The sequence below is a fragment of the Garra rufa genome, chromosome 10 (genome assembly GCF_049309525.1).
Source record: "Garra rufa chromosome 10, GarRuf1.0, whole genome shotgun sequence".
In the NCBI taxonomy this organism is placed as follows: Eukaryota; Metazoa; Chordata; class Actinopteri; order Cypriniformes; family Cyprinidae; genus Garra; species Garra rufa.
The window spans coordinates 36,129,613-36,153,142 of NC_133370.1; the positions used below are offsets into that span (position 1 = coordinate 36,129,613).

Genomic DNA, 23,530 nt, shown 5'->3' on the forward strand with positions numbered 1-23,530 from the left:
TAAATATCCAATAGCATTTAGTTTATATCACAGCTTGAGCCAGAACTGTTGAGCTGGGTGAAGCAGCATTTGACAGCGTGTGACAGCCACAGTCTCATTCTTGCATTATCTACAGTATATGGGTTATTCTATGGAAAAGCTTTTTTTTTGTTGTTCCTTTACATAAATATTACGCATGAAAAACACTTTAGGGTGCAATTTCTTTATATTTTAAAATAAAACTATATGTTATTTGAACAATTAGATCTTCTTGAGCCATCAATGTGGCAATATTTGTTTTGTTTTTTTAATTAATTATATAGAATTACAAGCACCAGAAAATTGCTTGTCCCCACAGCCATGTACAGACGTGCTTTATTTTGAGGTCAAAAACAGGTTTGTCTACCATTTAAAATACAATAATGTATTCATATCTACCAAATCTATGATATAAATGGCATAAAAATGCTGATGCTGAAAAAATATTCTAAAATATATGAAAATAGTGGTCCCCTGGAATTGTCACTGGTGTGACAGAACTAAAACAAAAATCACACTGATAACATTACTTGACTTCCTTTCTTACTGGTGTGACCTACTTTATTGTTAGGGAATTGTAAAAAAAAAAAATGAATACAAATGGATTAAACTACTTAATATAGTGAGTATACCGTGATTTACAACATGTGATTTGAAACCTTGCAGCAGCCATTTTGTAAAATGCATTTTTCACAGAATTGTCACTGGTGTTACTGTCACTGGTTTTACTTTCATTATGTATGTCACTGGTGATTCATTGTGTCACTGATGTTACTGTTTTTACTCTGTCACATTAAATAAATAAAACATCGCCTTATTTCTTGCATTTTCATTAATTTTCTGTAATTGACTGCTTGTCGAGAAAATAAAATCAAGAAATAACATTTCATAAAAAAACTTTAATATAAAGTAAGGTAACACCAGTTACAAAAAAAATTGTACATATGGTCTTTAAATAAATGCACACAAAAAAAAAAATTACATTAAGCTTACATTTATGTGTATTCATAAAATCAAAAGTTAATCTAATAATGTGGTCTAAGTTTAAATGTTAGAAAAATAAATACATTTTGAGACATCTTGCCATATCAAAAGTGGACATTTCTGTAGAATTACCTATATGTAAAATAGCATTCTGTGTAGAATTCAAATGTGTCTGATGCGTTTTGTGGTCTGTGCCAAGTTACGCATATGATCTGCTCCATGTTATAGTGTCTCTGGACCGGAGCATTTCTAGAACGCATTTGATTTGACAGAAAGTTTGATAAGAAGCTGAAATGGAGGGTGATGTCATTTAAATAGTTGATCCATATTGGTGGAAATTACAGACTGTAAGTGAATGCTTATACCTTCTAAATGCAAATTTGGACATAATTTTTGGAGCACACTAGCTTACAGATAATCTAAAGGCTAACATATTTATACTAAAAGCCAAAAAACAATTTTGATTTCATGGGGACTTTAAAGTAAAAAAAAAAGAGTACTATAGCTACCTACATGCCTGATGGAGCTTACAGCATTTCAGTTCCCTATCAGTTGGTCACTCTGAGTCACGTTGGTGACTGGCGAATTGGGATCTCGCTTAGAAAGACCAATCTACTTTGAGTGTAAATTAAACGAGACAATTCACAATGGCATGCGATGATTGCATCCAGCTGCTGCTGATCGCAGCGCGAGTATAATTAGGCAGCAGGTGCAGCGCATAGTCTTCAGCAGTCAATAAGATTAGAATCTGATGATGTTATACAGTCCACTCCTGCTCTCCTACATCAAAATGATTCAAATTGGTTGTCATCAGATGGCAGCATTTAAGAAACCATTTTGTAAAACGGATGTACTCAAAATGAGCAGCAAATAACCTTGCATTTTTTGAAACACCCTCTCGGTTATTTGAAAATGTTTGTTATTGATCAATCATTAGTGTCAACATAATTGTACTATTTGTATCATTAATCATATTTGTCAGAATGCACTATGACAGTGTCTCCTTTCGCACAGGGTGTTGAAATTTTTGGACAGCACATATTAGGACTAGTTGTGCAGGCTCCTTAGACTTCTGCCTCTTCTCACGATGCTATGATTTGTGTCCATAAAAATGATCTGTATTCTCATCCCTCTTATCTTGAGCCTACCATTCCTAAAACCCATGTGTGGTTTATTTGAACAGCCTGTCCTAGCACATTAAGATGTATATTTGTTGTAATCAGATTTAGTCAAGTCCATGACTATACATCCATATTCTTCATAATGTGTACTTCTGAACATTTAACATTGACACAACTTACGCTCGTTGGAAAAATGTGCCTCTACTTATGTTTTTGTAAAACTCCAAAAATGTCTCCATACATACATTTTACTGCAGTTTCCACTTGAAATGAATATTAATATTAAATGCCAACATTAAAAAAAAAAATCTAATTATGATTATGGGGACAGATTATTTATTAATACAGGCTTATTTTTGTTCCTAAGTTCCTTGCATAATACTATGCTATGACCTCAAAACATAGCACATGATTTGTAAACTAATGCATTTTGAGGTTTTCATCACATAACCAGCTCCATATGTTTGACTTTTCTGATAAAGTAAACTTGCTTGGTAGCTCACCTGGTACAGCATTGCACTTGCGAGATACAGCCTTGGCTACAAGTACCGTGACATGTGAGTAACGGTAAAACACTTAAAAGACTTGGCTTAAATGGCATGGTTACTACAGCAAATGAATTTTAAACATTTGCTTTTGTTAATGATAGATCAGTTAGGGTAGGGTTTAGTACGCGGTGCCCAAACTCAGTCCTGGAGGGCCACTGTCCGGCAGTTTTTTAGCTCCAACCTCAAATAAACACACCTTAACCAGCTAATCAAGCTCTTACTAGGCATACTAGAAACTTCCCGACAGGTGTGTTGAAGCAAGTTGGAACTAAACTCTGCAGGATACCGGCCCTCCAGGACAGAGTTTCAAAAAGCTCCCATTTATTAGTATCTTGTAGTGTAGCTAGTGTTAAAAAGGTAGACCAACTGCATTGAACTACTACCTTTAAAATTCAAAGTATAGTCTCAGCACAAAGAAAAACTGAGAAACTCTTATTAAACAAAACCTTAAATCATACCTTTTTCCTCCCACTGTAGTATCCACAGCTTTTCAGGTAAATTTACACCACCAAGCAGCAGACACAGATTTTTATAAAATGAGGCTTAATCAGCTCAAAGGAAAAGGGTATGCTGGCAGCTTTTCAAGCTATGATAACAAGAATCAGCAGACTGGGCTCATTTTGTTTATTTGAGAACTATCTCAAGTCAAGTCAATTCACCATTATTTATATAGCGCTTTTTGCAATGCAGATTGTGTCAAAACAGCTTTACAGTATTAACAGGGAAATTGTGTGTCGGAAATAATGTTCCATTCTCCTCTGGCCAGACAAAAGCAGGAATTTAATTGTACACTGCAACAAAGTCACATTGTGCTGAGGACTCATCTAAATCCTGTGATCTTGTCCCGATGGCCGATGGACAAGGTCTTCGGTATGGATTTGTTTCTGGGACTCATCTAGTTGACATGGTCTCTGCTGACATTCAGCAGTAGAGGTTGTCTCTAGGTGCTGATCCACCATCTGGACTGGATACGGACTGGTTCCGGGTGACTACAGTAACCATCTGATCTGGATACAGTCTAGATCTGGTGGATACGGTGACCTCGGAATAAGAAAGAAACAGACTAATATTAGTATAAGTGCCATTCTTTTAATGATATAACATGTACATAGGGTGTTTTGGGAAGTGTTCCCGGTTCCGGTTGACCTAATTAATGCAGCCTAACAATCCTTTAATGAATTTGAATTATAGAGATGTGTTAGTGTGTTATGTGTGACACGTGATCGTAGTGGACGTGAAGGACTGCCAACATAATTTTCTAGTATATTTTTAAAAAATGTTGTGGTCAATAGTGTCAAACGCGGTGCTAAGATCCAGTAGCACTAATATACAACCATGATTGGATGATAAGAGCAGGTCATTTGTAACTGTAATGAGAGCAGTCTCAGTTTGGACTTTTCTGTACACATCGTGCATGGTTTTGATTTACCAACTATGCTAGCTATGTAAACTCTAAGCCTAAGAATTATCCATGAATCCAAAATAGTAACTTGAGGGTAAATTGTGCAAGCTGATTCTTGGCTTCTAAGCTGTGCCAGTGGTTCAACCATTTGTGCATCCAAATGTTGGAAATACTACTGCAGTGGTCTGGTTGAAAAATAAGAAATAGCAGCCAAATTTTACCAAAAAAAAAAAAAAAAAACTGATAGAGTGCAGACAAAAAAACAAACAAACAAACTCATAATTCAGTGAAAATTATATAGATTTTATACCTCATAATCACAAAGGGAAACTAAATGGGGAGCCATATTTGATAAATTTATGCAACCTTGATGGGCAGAATGTGTGATAATAATATTTTGGTTAGTTCAGTTTTGTCATAGTTATGTCAGTTTATGCACTTGGTTTTTCCCATTGTCTTCCCCCGCTAATCTGTCTGCTTTGGTTTAGTCCTTGTTATCTGTATCACCTGTCTTTGTAATTAGTCACCCTTTATAAGTCTGTCTTTGAGTTCAGTTTAATGTCGGTCTTTGCTTTATGTTCACGTTTGGTGTGTGGATATTCTTCGTGTTCCTGATCTGTCTGCTCCTTGGATTATATTAAAAGACTTTGTATTTGTTAATTCGTGTATCGTCTTGTCTCATCCAGCACCGCATCTTAACAGTAAAAGACCGACCGAATACAGTTTTCAATGCGTTTTCCCCTGCTTTTTTTTTTTTTCTCCGTTTTCTGCTCAGTGTTTGTTTTGTTATGGATAACTCCGCCGTCCTCATCCTGCTCCTGGAGCAGGGGAACCGCTCTCTCGAGGACCGCACCCGAGACTTTGTGCGACTCGTTCCACTCATGCACTACCCGGACAGCTGCCTGTGCAACTTTTTCCACAAAGGACTTAACACCTCCACCAAAGCGCGGCTGTCCGGGGAGGGTCCTCGGGAGAGCATCGCCGAGGACATCAAGTGGGTGCTGGTGTCCTTTAGGACTTCGTCGACCGCGGAGAATGACACCAGCCCCACTTCAGACCCAGAGCCCAGCCAAACATCTCCCCAACATGCGGAGTGTGAGCCTGAGCGCACTGCAGAGGAACCTGAGCCGCGAGCGACAGAGCCAGAGTCCTGCATGTCGGATCAGGTGCGTGAGCCGGCATCTACATCCGCGACGGTGGATAGCAACGTGGAGCAAGTGTGGGCAATGGAGAGCCCTGCCCACTGCAACACCGCTGGGGGTGAGCTGGATAACAACTCTGGGGACTTAAATTAATTTTTTTCTGATGTTTTGGACAATCATTCTGAGGACTTAATTGATTTTTTTTCTGAAATACCTACCTGTCACGATTCATCTGTCAGTCAGAAATTTCCCACCCACCCCCCCTCTTCTGTTCATGTCTCCATCCGTCTGGCCACCGCTGTCCCCTGTCAGCCCCTCTGCTCACCCTCAGCCCACCATCAGTGCAGTGGGCTCGCCGCAGGGCTGCCAGTTAACATCTGTGTCATGGCTGGAGGATCCCTCAGCTCTGCCTCCAGCCTCAGATCCCAAATCTCCACCTCGGCCCTCCGACCCTGCGGCTCCACCACGGCTCTCAACGCCCTCATCTCCACCGTCGCCCGTCAGTCCACCAGCTCCACCGGGCTCCATCGTCTCTCCGGCTCCGCCCTGGTCAGTCGTCGTCCATCCGTCACCTCAGGACTCTGCTCCTCCGGCTGTGCCTCGTCGCGCCGTCCCACCGGCTCCTCCGGACTCCTCCCTCCCTCCGGCACAGCCTCCATCCTCTGTCGCTCCGGCTCCGCCGCAGAACTCCGCCTCCGCCTCGGTCGTCAGAGCCTCCAGTTCCGCCTTGGCCCTCCGGATCCGCGGTGTCGCCCCGGATCTTCGGCTCTCCATCTCCGCCTCGGGCTCCTCTGCCAGCTGCTCCGCCTCTGTCAGTCGGCCCCCTGGAGTCGGCGGTCCTTCCTCCACCATGGCTCCTCCCTCCATCGGCTCCACCGTGGGCCGTCATCATGGCTGTGGTCTCGGTCTGTCTCTCCTGCTCCGGGTCCCTCCTGTTCTTCCCCTGGCTCCTCCCTCCTTCGACACCCCCCTGGACTGTCTTGTCGCCCCCTTGGACTCTTGTTTTGGCCCCCCTCCCGGGGTTGCGTCCTCCACCCTTATGGACTCTTTGTTGTGCCGCCCCTCTAGTCTGTTTTGTTTTGTTTCTGTTTTTTACGGTGCGAGGACGCGCCTATGCGGAGGGGGGCGTTATGTCATAGTTATGTCAGTTTATGCACTTGGTTTTTCCCATTGTCTTCCCCCGCTAATCTGTCTGCTTTGGTTTAGTCCTTGTTATCTGTATCACCTGTCTTTGTAATTAGTCACCCTTTATAAGTCTGTCTTTGAGTTCAGTTTAATGTCGGTCTTTGCTTTATGTTATCGCTACGTGTGTGGAAAGTTTTCATGTTCCTGATCAGTCTGCTCCTTGGATTTTATATAAAGACTTTGTTTGTTTGTCAATTCGTGTCTCGTCCATCCAGCACTCAACCGTAACAAGTTTAGCATGTTTTACTTTTTCCTAGCAAGATTCTATCAAGTGAAAAAACTGTTTTTTAATGGATTCAAATATATATAAATGTTAAAAAACTTGCCTATCAAGTATATGGTTTAGAAAAATGTGACTACAGTAAGAATTTCAAATGAAAAAGTATACTTTTGTTTGAATTGCAAATCGTTTAGCTACCTCTTAACATGATAAACTTGTTGAATCACTTTTGTATTTTTTTTTTCATATTTAATAGTATGTGTTGTGTATATATATTAATCTGGATGTATTCATGGATAATTATGTATTTTACCATTATCACTGTTCTCCTTGACTTGACAGTATCCTGTGTAAAAAGTGGCACAGCTTAGCCTACTCGTCACTATACTGTTTACCTTCACCATTACTCAGTAACCCAGTTAACACATTTTTTTAGATCCCATTGTTTCTATCAGAAATGCTAGGTTAGTTAATAGTTTATCACCTTTCCCAGTGTGGTTCTAGCACTTCCAAACCTATTGTTATGTAATGTTTCCTCTTTGTTTTTCCCTAGCTCTTTTCAACCTCATTCCAGTCGGCTTAAGGGTGGTGGCCATTCAGGGAGTCAAAGCAGGTTTCTACATTGGCATGAATGCGGAGGGCTTCCTCTACAGCTCAGTAAGATTCCCCTTAATCAGTGTGCATAACTGTGTGTGTGTGTGTGTGTGTGTGTATGTGGAATGCTGCACGCAGTTGCATGTTGTTTTTTTAAAGCTTAATTATATATTATATGAGCTCAGCCTCATTAGCACAAAAAAGTGAGAAGTATGCATTCCTGCAGAGAAATCTTTATTGAGTGGTTCAAGTTTTGTCATGCAAAATCCAGAAAAGGGGCTGATTATAGCATGAGTTACAGTGTAAGAGCACAGTGTAAGGCTGTGTTCCCTGTAAGCTTCAGCTGAGTTATGGTGGATGACAGGCATATGTTCTTGCACCCACTCTGCCAGCAGTTGAAACAGGTTTGTGGAGAAGTGCTGGAGTGAGTTACAGACTTCTGACAGCTTATATAACAGCTGTTCACAGAACTATTAAACCTGTTAAAGACAATCTAAGAGGAAAGGGGAAAAAATTCTGTTGCCATGTGGTTAGTTGGCATGGATTTAATTCCTTATTCTATCTTTGGGCCAGATTCATTTTCAACTAAAAGCTTCTATCTGGAATTAAAAACATCAATTCCACAATTAAGAACCTAATGATGAACTTGACATTCGGCTGTAGGTGTTGATCCACCATCTGCTCTAGGTTTGGACTGGATCCGGGGGGACTGCAGTGACCATCTGATCTGGATACGGACTGGATCTGGTGGCTATGGTGACCTGGGAATAAGAAACAAACAGACTAATATTAATGTAGATGCAAGAGTTCCAAGTTGCCACAAAATCAGATTGGAGAGGACTCATCTGGTTTTCACTGTCTTGCGTCGATGGCCGTCTAGGTGATGAGGTCTTCACTGATGATCTGTCTTTTATGTGGTCTCTGCTGACATTCAGGGCTGTAAAGCAGGGCTATTCAATTAGATCCATTTGAGGGCCGGATTATCGAACTGGAAATTTGAAGCAGACCAAGGGGATGGGGGCCGTCCTGATCTTTTTCTAGGGGGCCTATACAATTACACTGAAATGCATTTTCACTAAAATGAACTAATATTACCAACACCAACATCTATAAAAGGTTAAGGTGCTGTCTGTCAATCAATTAAAAAAAAAAAATCACACATTTTTTTGTAATTAATCATGAATAATCGCATATTTATATATTTATACTGTCATAATTTCACAATGAACCTTCAAATTAAGGTAGAAACAACAAAGTATTTTTAAATATGTGTTTAATAGCATCTTTTTACCAAGTAGCCTATTATTAATGAAGTATTGATTTCAATATTGCTACTGGTGACTCTATTAAATGAATTTTCTCTCAGTTTTACATATTATGTCCATTCAACATTACAGTAGAATTGAAAGCCCAACATTTAATAGGCTCTGAAATATATAACAGCTTTTAATTTAGGTGATTTTAAAACAATCTTCACATAAACTATAAATTGTATATGCATAAAATAGACAGATTATTATTGCCATATACTGGTTATAATCGATATTTTATGTTTTTAATTTTACATAAGTGTTTGTTTACCACAAAGTATATTTTGGCCATCAAGATAACATTCAAATTGGATCATAAGAGCTTTAAAGTGCTTAAAATGGTTGTGCAAAATGCTTGAAAGTCATTGAAAAGTGCTTGAATTTATCTCTCAAAAGGTTGTACAAACCCTGAAATGAATAATGTAATAACATTCGACTTTGCTTAAAGGAACACTCCACTTTTTTTGGAAATAGGCTCATTCTCCAACTCCCCCCGAGTTAATAAGTAGATTTTTACTGTTTTGAAATTCATTCAGCCGTTCTCCTGTTCTGGCGATATCACTTTTAGCATAGCTTAGCATAAATCATTGAATCCTATTAGACCAGTAGCATCACGTTCAAAAATGACCAACGAGTTTCGATATTTGTCCTATTTAAAACTTGACTCTTCTGTAGTTATATCGCGTACTAAGACCAGCGGAAATGTAAAGATACGGTTTTCTAGGCCAATAAGATTAGGAACTACACTCCCATTCCGGCGTAATAGTCAAAAAAGTTTGCTGCCGTAACATGGCCGAAGCAGGCGCAGTAATACCACACAGCACATGTGCAAATGTTTACTTCCGTCAACATATCCAACGTGCATGCACAGCACAGACAGCGTTCCTCGCCATGGAGACATTTGTGAGAGACGATTTAGAAGATATTTACTTTGGTGCAGATCCTAAACCGTATCAATTTGAACCAGAATTCACTGAAGCTAAGGTTTTGGTACGCGAAAGACAAGAAAGTGTGTCTGAACTGCCTGGGACAGAAGGGATGAGGAGAGCAGATTCGCGCTGGTGGGGCTTGCCAACCCATGCCAACTAAAAGTGAGTGCCTGTGTTGTCGCGAGTGGGACCAGGTATTGCCATCGATGGCAAGGGTGGATCTACCTGATGAGGAAGTGTCAGGTCGCAACATCCGAGGACTTGGATGCAATGCTGCATCCTGCAATAGTCGATTTTTTTTTCCGGTTTGACAAAATAAACTAGAAAAAACGTCACACGCCGAGTGGACCTAATGGCCAGCTGTCGCAAGAGTAAGTTATTCCTGCTACATTATATAATATAAAGATTTTAAATGCATACTGTCAGTTTGCATTTTCAGGCTTACATTCATGATGTACACTTTTACTCAAAACTGACTTTAAAACACCACCGACTGTTCGCAATAACTTTCTTTTGCAATCACACATGGAATTTGGTCATAGCAAATACTAAGCCAACTGTTCGCCCAAACCTAGTCGTCAGGGGTTGCATTTCACAGGTAACGTTAGCAATTAATCATGTTTCACTTACAGCCGTGGGCGATGCTCCTTGTTGTCCTGTCTGTAACGTTAGTTTGAAGATTGTTGGGATCGCCGTGTCCTTTAGACGCCGTGCTGTACTATCGGTAAAACTATCCAAATAGTCATCTGGTTCAAAATCCTCGGAGCAAACACGCCATTTCTTGATCGTTTCTAACGGTGTTTTGAGATCTATGTTCAGAGCAGCCAGCCATTGATTCATTAGTCGAAATTGCTTTTTTTTTTCGTGGGAATTCTATGAAAGATGGTAGTAGATTACGTCTTCGACTTACTATCACAGCCCCTTACAATGCACATAACCATAGCTAATCAAACACAGGTAAATCCAGCCACTAACAATTTACCAGCTGCAACTCTGACAGCTGCAACAACCGGAATTACACAAACTTAGCACCGGTCACATTGGAAGTTACCTAGCTGGGATCTAATTTCAGGCGCTGTGTGATATTAATGCGCCTGCTTCGGCCATGTTACGGCAGCAAACTTCCTTGACTATTACGCCGGAATGGGAGTGTAGTTCCTAATCTTATCAGCCTAGAAAACCGCTGCTTTACATTTCCGCTGGTCTTAGTACACAATATAACTACAGAAGAGTCAAGTTTTAAATAGGACAAATATCGAAACTCGTTGGTCATTTTTGAACGCGATGCTACTGGTCTAATAGGATTCAATGATTTATGCTAAGCTATGCTAAAAGTGATATCGCCAGAACAAGAGAACGGCTGAATGGATTTCAAAATGGTAAAAATCAACTTATTAACTCGGGGGGAGTTGGAGAATGAGCCTATTTCCAAAAAAAGTGGAGTGTTCCTTTAAGCAAAGTCGAATGTTATTACATTATTCATTTCAGGGTTTGTACAACCTTTTGAGAGAGAAATTCAAGCACTTTTCAATGACTTTCAAGCATTTTGCACAACCATTTTAAGCACTTTAAAGCTCTTATGATCCAATTTGAATGGAGAATGGAGCTGGAGAATGAGCCTATTTCCAAAAAAAGTGGAGTGTTCCTTTAAGTTGGTGTGACTTCTGGTTGTCTGACATAGCGTACATCAGCGCTGTTAAAAACAGAATTCTGAGCAGAATTTGAATGATTCTCACTGATCTTTCAGCAATCTTAATTCATTCTGGGCGAATTCAAACACTTTTCACTGGATCTCGCAGCACTGTGCAGTAACAGTGTCGCGAAATCAACTTTGGTTCCCGATGCTGTCCTGAGCTCAGACAAGTGTGTTTGCGTTGCGGTCCGAGCTGATAAACGGTCCGCGCTGTGCAGCTCAAATGTGGTGCGCTTTGGTTTCTCTTTCGCTTCGTTTGCCGTTTAATGTTTCTCATATGAAACAGAAATAGCAGCGCTTATGAGTTGAATAACGCGGTGGTCGCGCCATTGCGACCGCTCACAAAATTTAGTCACACCGGCAGAAAAAATGCAACCATTTGGTCGCAGTCTGGAGCCCTACAAGCGCTTGTCAAATCTGCCGTCTATTGATGATGTTGCGATCTCCGGTAGATTGTTGTTGTTCTTGGCTCTCTTGCTTTTCTTTTTTGGCTGGCCCGCCGCCTAGTGGACAAACTAATTAGTGCAAAAACCATTCAAGCCACCTGCTGCTTCCTCGGGCCGGACGAAGATGATTGGCGGGCCGCATTGGGCCCGCGGGCCGCCAATTGAATAGCCCTGCTGTAGAGGATATCTCTGGGTGCTGATGGGCACGGACTAGATCCGGGGGACTGCAGTGACCGTCTGATCTGGATACAGGTGGCTACAGTGACCTCGGAATAAGAAGGAAAGATACTAATATTAGCGTACATGCCATTCTTCTTCTGATGCAACGAGTACATCAGGTGTTATAGGAAGTGTCCCTGGTTCCGGTTGACCTAGATAATGCAGCCTAACAATCCTTTAACGGATTTGGATTATGAAATGTATTAAGTGTAGGCCAGGTTAAAGAGATGGGTCTTTAATCTAGATTTAAACTGACAGAGTGTGTCTGCCTCCCGAACAGTGTTAGGTAGATTGTTCCAGAGTTTAGGCGCTAAATGTTAAAAAGATCTGCCGCCCGCAGTTGATTTTAATATTCTAGGTACTATCAAATTGCCGGAATTTTGAGAACGCAGCAGACGTGAGGGACTATAATATGATAATAGCTCGCTCAAGTACTGAGGAGTTAAACCATTGAGGGCTTTATAAGTTATTAGCAAGATTTTGAAATCTATACGATGTTTAATAGGGAGCCAGTGCAGTGTTGACAGAACTGGGCTAATATGGTCATACTTTCTGGTTCTAGTAAGAACTCTAGCTGCTGCATTTTGGACCAGCTGGAGTTTGTTTATTAAGCGTGCAGAACAACCACCCAATAAAGCATTACAATAATCTATCCTTGAGGTCATGAACGCATGGATTAACTTTTCTGCATTTGACATTGTGAGCATAGGTCGTAATTTCAATATATTTTTTAGATGAAAAAATGCGGTTTTGCAAATGTTAGAAATGTGGCTTTCGAAGGTTTTAGGTCCAATAATTAACACCTCAGTTTTTTCAGAATTTAGCATCAAAAAATTTCTTGCCATCCAATTTTTTTATTTCAACTATGCATTCTGTTAGTTTTTCAAATTGGTATGTTTCGCCAGGCCGTGAAGAAATATAGAGCTGCGTATCATCAGCATAACAGTGAAAGCTAACACCATGTTTCCTGATGATATCTCCCAAGGGTAACATATAAAGTGTAAAAAGTAATGGCCCTAGTACTGAGCCTTGAGGTACTCCATACTGCACTTGTGATTGATATGATACCTCGTCATTCACTGCTACGAATTGATGCCGGTCAGATAAGTACGATTCGAACCAAGCCAGCGCAGTACTACTAATGCCAACATAATTTTCAAGTCTATTTAAAAGAATATTGTGGTCAATATCAAACGCAGCACTAAGATCCAGTAGTACTAATAGAGAGATGCATCCACGATCGGATGACAGGAGAAGATCATTTGTAACTCTAATAAGAGCAGTCTCAGTGCTATGATACGGTCTAAAACCTGACTGGAAATCCTCACAGATACCATTTTTCTCTAAGAAAGAACACAATTGTGAGGACACTACCTTTTCTAGTATCCTTGATAGAAAAGGGAGATTTGAAATTGGTCTGTAATTGTTTAATTCATTGGGATCAAGTTGATTTTTTTTTAATTAGAGGCTTAATAACAGCCAGTTTGAAAGTTTTGGGGACATATCCTAACGGTAGTGACAAATTAATAATATTCAGAAGAGGATCTATGACTTCTGGAAGCACCTCTTTTAGTAGCTTAGATGGAATAGGGTCTAACATACATGTTGTCGGTTTCGATGATTTAATAAGTTTGTACAACTCTTCCTCTCCTATAGTTGAAAATGCATGGAATTTTTCCTCAGGAGATTTATAGCATATCTGATGCAATACTGTAGCGGCTGCATAGTTACAATTTTATCTCTAATAGTATCTATCTTGGTAGTAAAATAGTTCATGAAGTCATTACTGCTGTGCTGTTGGGAAAATTCAGCACCTGTTGGTGCTTTATTCTTCGTTAATTTAGCCACTGTATTGAATAAATACCTAGGGTTATGTTTGTTTTCTTTTAAGAAAGATGAAAAATAATCTGATCTTGCAGTTTTTAATGCTTTTCTATAGGATATGTTACATTCATGCCAGGCTGTACGGAAAACCTCTAGTTTTGTTTTCTTCCAGCTGCGTTCCATTTTTCGTCGTGCTCTCTTCAGTGTGCGAGTGTGTTCAGTATACCACGGCGTCGGACTGTTTCCCTGATTTTTTCTTAACCGCAGAGGAGCAACTATATCTAAAGTGCTAGAAAAAAGAGAGTCAATAGTTTCTGTTGCATCATCAAGTTTTCCTGAGCTATCGGATATGCTGAGGAATTCAGATAAATCAGGAAGGTTACTTACAAAGCAGTCTCTTGTGGTAGAAGTAATGGTTCTACCGTACTTATAGCGAGGAGTTAGTTTTACAGTTTTAGTTATCTGGAGTATACACGAGACTAGATAATGATCTGAGATATCATCACTTTGATGCAGAATTTCAATGCCATTAACATCAATTCCGTGTGACAATATTAAATCTAAAGTATGATTTCGGCAATGAGTAGGACCTGAAACGTGTTGTCTAACCCCAATTGAGTTCAGAATATCTATAAATGCTGATCCCAATGCATCTTTTTCATTATCAACATGGATGTTAAAATCACCCACTATTAAGACTATCTGCGGCCAACACTAATTCGGATAGAAAATCAGCAAATTCTTTAATAAAGTCTGTATGGTGCCCTGGTGGCCTGTATACAGTAGCCAGTAAAAACGTCACAGGAGATTTATCATTAATACTTGATTCTTTGGATAATGTTATATGGAGCACCATTACTTCAAACGAGTTATACTTAAAGCCCGTTCTCTGAGAAACACTGAACATATTGCTATAAATTGTGCAAACACCTCCCCCCTTACCTTTTACACGTGGCACATGTTTATAACAGTAAATTTGAGGGGTTGCCTCATTTAAAATAATGTAATCATCTGGTTTTAGCCAGGTTTCTGTCAAACAGAGCACATCTAGCTTATGATCAGTGATCATATCATTAACAAAAAGTGCTTTCGTAGAAAGTGACCTGATATTTAATAAGCCAAGCTTTATCGTTTGTTTCTCAGTATTATATGCATTTTTTATTTGTTGAACATCAATTAAACTGTTACTCTTACCTTGCTTTGGACGTTTATTGTATTTTCTAGCTCGGGGAACAGACACAGTCTCTATAGTGTGATATCTAGGTGAAAGGGTCTCTATGTGCTGAGAATTAACTGATTTCTGTGACGTGAGGCGGCTAGCAGACGGTCGGTTTAGCCAGTCTGTCTGCTTCCTGACCTGGGCCCCAGTTAGTCAAGTGCAAACGCTAAGACTATGTGCCATATTTCTAGATAGGAGAGATGCTCCACATCCGGAGGGATGAAGACCATCTCTTTTCAACAGGTCGGGTCTGCCCCAGAAACTCGTCCAATTGTCTATGAAACCTATGTTATTTCGCGGGCACCACTTTGACATCCAACCGTTTAATGATGACAATCTACTGTGTATCTCGTCACCACGGTAAGCGGTAACTCTTCACTGTGCATAAACTGTATATTAAACATATACTAAGAAAAACAGAAAGAAATCAGAAATTAAATGCAAACATGTAGTAATTACAAAATTCAGAATAAGGATTATAAAGACAATTCATGGAAAGTGGAATATGTCAGGGATTTCATGTTTGTAGCTCATACTGTCCAACAGCACTGCAGGTTTTGAAAGCAACCACAACTCTCAAAACTAAATATTGAAATGACACATATTACACACTACATATTTTATGTTTTATTATTTTTGTACCGTTTGTCCACTTGCTATTTACCTTTTCTGCTGTAATGGCTGAATTTCCATCCTGGCATCCATAAAGTCCTACCGTTTGGCTCCCCTATTTCATAAAATCAGAAGGAAGGCATTTCACTTGAATGAGTAATCATTTTACTTCAGTTTCTTAGCAAGTAGCTCAGCCATGCAATTATAGAAAGCTACACACTCCCTGCATCTGAATATTCCAGCTGATATCCAGATTGTATTCATACTACACATACATATTTTTTTTTTTGTTTAAAAAATGCTATTGTCCTGGAGGTTGTTAGAAGGCCTAACAGTAACATGATTACAAGATTTGAATAAAGGCCTTTTGAACACATCAAAATGTTCCAGGTGGCTTGCTACACCAGCGGTATACTCAGGGATGTCTTGTATTTAAAGCAAGATATATTTTCTAACCATGGAAGAAATCAAATCAAATCTTGTGACATATTTAAATTCTCATAGTTGTTTATCTCTGTTTAAGGCATGTGTATGAAAACTTTATGCTATGACATACATGAAGGTTAATGTTCTTTATTTATCTTTATTTAGCTGACTCTATATGTCATCAACAATGTTGGTCTCATAAGCAATAATGTTAATATCTGATTGAAAAGATACATTCAGTACTGCAGGCTTGAAAACTGAAGGAATTGATTTTGTCACTGCAGAGATGGTGTTTTAGTCCTCCAGGGGTGCAATTACTTGAGGAGGTTTTCCCTGCTCATTATCTCTGGTCTCCTGGAGATATGTTGGGAGGAGATCATGATTCTTTGCTCAAGGAACAAGGAAGTGAAGTCTTAGCTGTCTTCTTCCCTGCTATAATGATGTAGTTACTTGCTGTGGATAGCTTTGATCCTTGGTGGCTCTGGATTAATAAGTGACATGCCAAAACTCTTATAGGCTTTTCAACTGTAATATATTATGCTACATATTATATGGAATTTATTTTTCGGAATAATTATTCAATTTGCGCATATTCCATCATCATTTGACAGTTTTCCCATGAAACACTGAAATGACTGTTTACACAATATGGTATTCTGTAATTGTCCAAAGCATGTAAATATGAGGCCCATGATTAGTTACTAAGCATCTAGCTGTAACATTCTAACACGTCATTTCACACTGTACAAGTTTGGCACTGCAAAAACAGTGCTAACCTTGCTTCTGAGAAGAGTTTCATAACCCTGGGTAAAAAAAAATGGAGCTAACCTCACTTCTGTATTTCATTTGCAATGGCTTTAGTAGTTGGTGGCCTAAAGCAGACAAGGAGAAGTAAGAAGTGAGAACCCAAGTACAGTTTTATTTAAAATAATAATCCAAAGACAAACTATGATCCTAATCCAACATAAAACAAAAATTAACTCATGAGTTTAAAATATAAGGAAAGAGATCATGTGACATAAAATCCTGAACAGGATGGTGACGACGAAGAATTACAAAATTGACCAGAACTTAGTACATGAAACATGAACAAAACTTTATACAGACGTGACATATTCTTCCTCAAAGGGCAGCTCCTGACACCCTAATGATGGGTACATGCTTAAAGATTTTTAAAATCTTATAAGATCTTCAACATGACTATTTAACCATTTTTCTCCTATAGTGTGTGGTGTGCCGCGATGTGACAAGGACAGCACACCACACACCAACAGATTTTTAACCAAAGTCCCGAGTGTGAACACAAAATAGCAAAATCTCTTGAGACTTGAGAATAAACATAGGGGACGATAGGCAGGAAGAAATTGGAAAGTGTTTGGAATGATTTTGACAGAAAAAGCATGGAAAAATAAAAGAAAATGGTTTGGGTGACAAGGTGATCCTCCATCTGCAGTTCTCTTAAAACCTATTTACAAAGCTAGAGACAAACTTCTACTAACTTCTATTTCTATGAATACATTTCTGACTCTACTTACACACTATTGTTCTGTTTAAATACTGTGCAGTTGCTTTGACACAATCTTTATTGTTAAAAGCGCTATATAAATAAAGGTAACAAAAAAATAAAATAAAGGTAACATCTCTGCTGTCCAAATCCTTTTGTGCTGCACCATGATGTGTGTTTGTTATGCTTCCGTCTTCTGTCAGCTCGCTTTCTGATTGGATATTGTTTTGTTCCGCATGATAATCTCCATATCGTACGTGCGTTTGTCCAATTTTGGTGAACCACCACTTTTGAAACTCTGGCGGACCCAGCAGCAGAAAAAAAATGTCAGCCTCAGTGGTTTCGAAATGAATGATGCCAACCCATGCATAGCAGACTGAAACTTTGTTCTGCAAAAATATCAAGAGAGGGTACAAAAACTGATAAAACAAAAGTAAGCACTGTGATTTTGCTGCTTGCAGTAGCACTCGCCAAAAAATTTGTTTGTAGCTTTTTGACTTTTTTTTTTTTTAATCATGCCCTTGTTTCCTTGGTTTTGTAGTGGAGGTTATCAGATACTGTGAAATTTGTTTGAATTTGTTTGCACTCAAATTATCACTTGCTCTTTATGGTTCTGCATTCTATTTTAAAATGTAAAGGTGATCGAGCATTGTCTGTTGCAGCTCCTAGGCTATGAAATGAACTTCCTCTGTCTCTGAAATCTCCTTCTACATTGGATGTATTTCAGAGTGTGCATAAAACTAATTTGTTTTCTTTAGTATTTAAAAATGCTTTGTGTCAAATTTCTGCATAGATTTTTTTTTTCTATTTTATCTTTCTCTGTACAGCACTTTGGTTCCACTTGTGATGTTAAAAGTGCTCTATAAATAAAGTAGAGTAAAGTTGAGTTGAGTTGCTTTGACAAATTTGTGAAAAAAAATATAAACATTTTTCACAATTTGTTTCACATTGCTTTTTACAGTTGTTCATAATTATAAAAAAAGCTGTCCTAAAATCATATCATCATCCTAGTCTCAATGTATTGCAGTAAGAAAACTGCCATATCCCAAAAAAATACAGGTATCAATACCAGAAAAAAAAAATATTGGTACTCATACTTTGTCTTTAAAAAATGATATTGGTGTATCCCTAGTTCAAATAAATCAGGGTTAATTTTCACAAAACACAAAAGCTCATAACTTGCCAATTTAGGGGAAAATCTTAAAAATAGTGGGTGTGTCAATTCTAAATTTAGGACTTTTTAGAGACTTATTAGAAATTTTGCTCTAAGAGTATTTCACAAAACATTTTAGTGTGAAAAAACGTGCTCCTAAATCTGTGAAACATTAGGAGTAGTGAAGAGGACTTCTAAATCACTAGGACCAAATCACTAAATTCACTGATTTTCTATTGTTTTGTTTTTTTTTTTTTCAGCAGGGCAAAAATGGCTGTTGCCTGCAATCTGCCAATCACTTAACTTAAAATCTTTATTTGAATGTGGCAACGTTTTTATTTTTAAACCTTTATTTGAATATGAATATTACTCTTTACAATATTTCTATGAATACATTTCTGACAAAGACCCCTCCCCATCAGTCAATCACTGTGTGCATAGTTAGTAAGCATGCTGACATCATTCATAACAACAAAGTCAACTATGCCATTATGCTGCATTCCAGGCAGGTTTTTGAGCCTGTAAATCACGACTTCAAGCCACGACTCATGACTTTGTAGCATTCCAGGCAAGTCACGCCAAACTGCCTGAGTGCATTTATTATTCTTATATTATTATTATTTGATTGCAACGTTATATTGTCCTAAAGTCTATTTTTCTACCGTGTACCACGTGCATAAACACCACACCCATAGGGGCTGTCATTGTTGTTTTGCAGGCTATGTGACGTCAGAACTCGGAACTGGGAGTACATCGATCTAGTACAAGTTCACGAGTGAGAAGTCAGGGGTTTGACTGCTGCTCCAGTGCACTTTCACAAGTAGAAGGTTGGAAAAACAAGGGTAACGGGTTGCCTGGAACGCTGAATTACTCTTAGTTTAAGACTTCTCTCTATTCCTTAGTAGAAGTTTGTCTCTAGCTTTGTAAATAGGTTTTAAGAGAACTGCTACTTATAACTCTTAGTGGTAAGATAAAATGTTTTGTAAATATGGGCCCTGATTACTCTACATTGACTCTTGGATAGTCAGAACGATGTAATAAATATAATCTACAAATTTATATAAATATTAATTTTCTTAAACACCTTAAAACAGGCTCATACAGCAGGGGTGTCTAATCCTGCTCCTATAGGCCCTGTTAAGTTTCTAGTAAGACGCTAATTCAGGTGTTTTTAATGAGGATTAGAGCTAAACCTAGCACAGTAGTGATTTTTTTAAGAATTGCACTGGTCGCTCCTTTACATGCATTTGAAAAGAATGTAGCCTAAAACTTTCAAAAAGTTTCAAAAATGATTCAAATGCACCTTAAAGGTGATACATACAATTTTACAATGCACTATGTTCCAAATTGTCAAAAGCCATTATACAGTATAGTTTTCTAAGTAGAACAGCAATTCCTGTCTTACATGTATGAATAATCATTCTTTTAAACTGGATCTAATTCAAATTCTTTTTTAAAGTTGGTTTGAATAATTTTTTTTCAAATGTCAGACTCATTTGGATCTCAAGATCATCTGCTCAATGATGTATATGATTGCAGTGGTTAAGAGCACACTGGAGGGGACAGTTATGATTAAATATCACTGTGCATGCATAATCAGAAAATATAAAGATTTTCATGCAGCCTCTTATCTCTCACAAAGTTTGAAAGTGGTTGGACAACAGACAATATGACAGTAGACAAGTCTATATTTTGAATGATAATTTGGAGAGATCGGCAGATGCAGAATAACCAATTTATATATCTGATGACTATACTAAATGGGTATTTGTAATTGGAAAAATCAAATAACCCCTTAGTAAATTGTGTTTACTATGCACATTTTAGCAAAAAAATTTTTTAAAGTGTAAAAAAATCCTAATGCATTGTTCGGCCCAGCTCAACTGTGCTTGAAGCAAATGGAATTAGTACTGCTACTGTAGATAGAAAAAAAAAGCTCAAATAGACAAAACGTTCAAAAAGTGGTCAATATTTGCTGCAGGCATGTAATGCATTCAAAGAGACATTTTAGCTTTTGTGTTAGTCATGATGAAGGAAGCTGTTCTGTAATGTTAACTGTTGGTTTGTGTGGGAGTTTCGGTCTAGCTCTAGTAAGGAGTCATTCTCTATTATTTATCATGCTTTCACTGTGACCTACTTTACAACACAGTGGTAACCACAACTATGTCTGTACTTCAAATGCATGTATTTTTAATTAATTAATATATTAAGTAATATATGCAAACACCGTCCAATGGGCGAAAACAGTGCATAGTGTTGTATACATGCAGTGAACAGCTCTTATTCCTACAAAAATGTATCTCTTGCCCACTGAAAAAAAAAAAAAAAAAAAAAAAAAAAAAACGCGAATAATCTTTTGTTCTGTACCAATAATGTTCCACTATGGGTACACATAGATAAAGAAATTAGGTAGTTCTGCACAATGCTTGTTCATGGTGTATACTCACATATCAGTTTTGCACCTCAGCTGTTTTAATTGTTTCCGCTCAGTAGCCCAATGAATTATTGGATTTTCTTCTGCCATTTTACTACAGTACACCCTCAGATGATAATGGTGCAAGAGAAGAGTTGGTGTTTTAGTTTTAATGGGACATCATTTACATTTTGTACAGAGGCACACACAGGCAGCACATACTCTCTGAATGCAAGCCTGAATATAGGCCTCTCTGCTGTTACATTAGCAGAAGATATTTGATTAACACAGGGTTTGTAAATGTTGATTGCTGTAAGCATTGAGTGTATGATATCACTGAATAGTTCCATAAAGCTCTTCAACAGTAAGACTGGATGTGGTGCCATCTGATGAAATTTCTGTTAATTGTATGACATGCCTGGTCAGAAAGGTTTGATCTTATTGTTTTATTTAGTAGATTTTTAGTAGCATAGTCATGGTAGACGTAAAACACCCCTTTTTAAACATTTCTAAGCAGTGTACTTGTATGTGTTGTGAATGATTGACTAAATGATTGTTACAAAGGTAACACTGAATATTTCGCCACCTTTGAGAAAACATTAACGATATTAGCTGGATGATTGATTGGAGTCTGTGATAAGCACTGCTGTTTCGTGAAAAAAAATTACATGTAAGGTTTTAGATTAATTAAACTGACAACTCCACACTACAGAGTTAGAATTATTGAATGCTATCTGAAGCTTATATAGTATTTTGGAAAATATCACTAATTCATCTTATTATTGTCACAAGGAGGGTCAGAGACGTGCGGATCCATTCGCAGCATTTATTAGAGACAAAACAAACACACAGGGGCAGGCAGAAATCGTAGTCAAAAACATGCAGAAAGGTCGGGGCTGGCAGCGAGAATCAAACACGGGAGGGAGTCCAGGAATCAAACACACGGGAAAACAAACACGGGAAGAAACGCTCAGAATTATGACCATGAGGAACGATAAGACTTCGCAAGGAAGCTGTGTGTGTGAGTGGCATATAAGCTGTCCGTGTGATGAGCTGCAGGTGTGTGTGTGTGTGTGTGTGTGTGTGTGTGTGTGTGTGTGTGTGTGTGTGTGTGAATGAGCTGCAGGTGTGAGCAGTGATCAGTGCAGTGAGAACAGGGAGCAGGTGAATGCAGTGATTAGTGCAGTGGCTTGTGGGGAATGAAGTCCATGATATGTAGTGCAAGAGTTAATGACAGGACGACTCAATTGGTGACAATTATGTGGACATAAAATGCTGTCCTTTACTTTTCCTTTACCCACCGAGATAGAACTGTGTCCTTTACAATGTGAATGAGGCAGACGCTGCCAACTTTATCCTTTGAATAGTAAATGACCTGTCAGACAGAACTCAAGAATAAAGAATTCATCTAGTTTAAGCAGCTGTCTAATCTGGATCATCTTCTTTTATATTCTTTTACACCTGATGTGTCAGGTCTTTTTGCCTTCCTCGCAAGGCCTTTGTTATATTACACATGCACTCAACATTGATAGTCTCACATTTATCAGGCTATTAGGCCTTTTCCATATGTTTTGTCATTCTGCAGACTCAACAACATGTCTGCCCTTTGGTTATTTAAATCTCTTCTGCAGTGTTCACGGTTCATTTATTCAGGGTACTTTTTTCCCATTCTCACTCATTTTAACTGCCTGCTGCTTTATTCTGCTCTAAGATTTGTCTGCTTTTTTGCCTTATTGGTCCTTGCTGGCCTCATTTGGCTGTTTATATTAAACCTTTTAACTCTGCTTAAGATTAAAATAATTAAAATTTTTGATTTTAGTCATTCTAGATTTTAGTATGCCTTGAAATATGAACAGTCATAGACAGTAAATATGTGCACTTATAAATAAATTTACATACAACTTGTCCAAGCTCTACAATGTGACAGGCATTCCCATTATGTCTGCATAGCACTGATGGATACAACTGCAAATGGACTTGCTGATGTCCATCTACAAGATCCTTGAATTCTGTGCTGATCTTCAGTAATTCCAGAAATTTATAAACATGAAAAATACAGGAACATGTTAAAACAACACTTTAAATAAAAATAAATAAATATTGACAATGAAAGCCAAATGTCATTGCAAGTTTACGTTTTAATTACAACATCTTTCATAAAACTCTTTTAAATTACATAACACAGGAAATTAGTTTATGTCAGCAATATCAAATATATGCACTCCATACAAACTCTGAGGAAGCTGCTTATTCGTTTCACTTATGACATGCATTAAAATGACATTTTCTCCCACTAATTTTAATCGTTCATATGTTCATTTTTTTAAATTCCCGCCGTTCAAAATCTATACAGTTCGTTCCTCTCCATCGCGCTCTCTTTGAATGTTCTCTCTCAAATGCAGCACTGGCCTTAAATAATACATACATATAACTATCTAGAAAAGTTGACGCTTTAAACCATACTTATACTATTCTTACACAACATACGTAAATGTACACATATTTAACCAATAAATACAAATATTAACTATTGACGTTAGGGACGTGATTTAATTATTAAATTGATTC

The 23,530-nt window shown here is 38.3% G+C and overlaps 1 protein-coding gene across 4 annotated transcripts in view; it reads left to right on the plus strand.

The window, feature by feature from the left end:
* fgf12a (fibroblast growth factor 12a) overlaps positions 1 to 23,530 on the plus strand; it is a 224,192-nt gene that overhangs the window by 177,108 nt on the left and 23,554 nt on the right. For all 4 annotated transcript variants that reach the window (XM_073848457.1, XM_073848456.1, XM_073848454.1 and 1 more), the window contains one exon: positions 7,174 to 7,277. In XM_073848457.1, the coding sequence (XP_073704558.1) occupies positions 7,174 to 7,277 (104 nt within the window). The remainder of the gene's footprint in view (positions 1 to 7,173; positions 7,278 to 23,530) is intronic.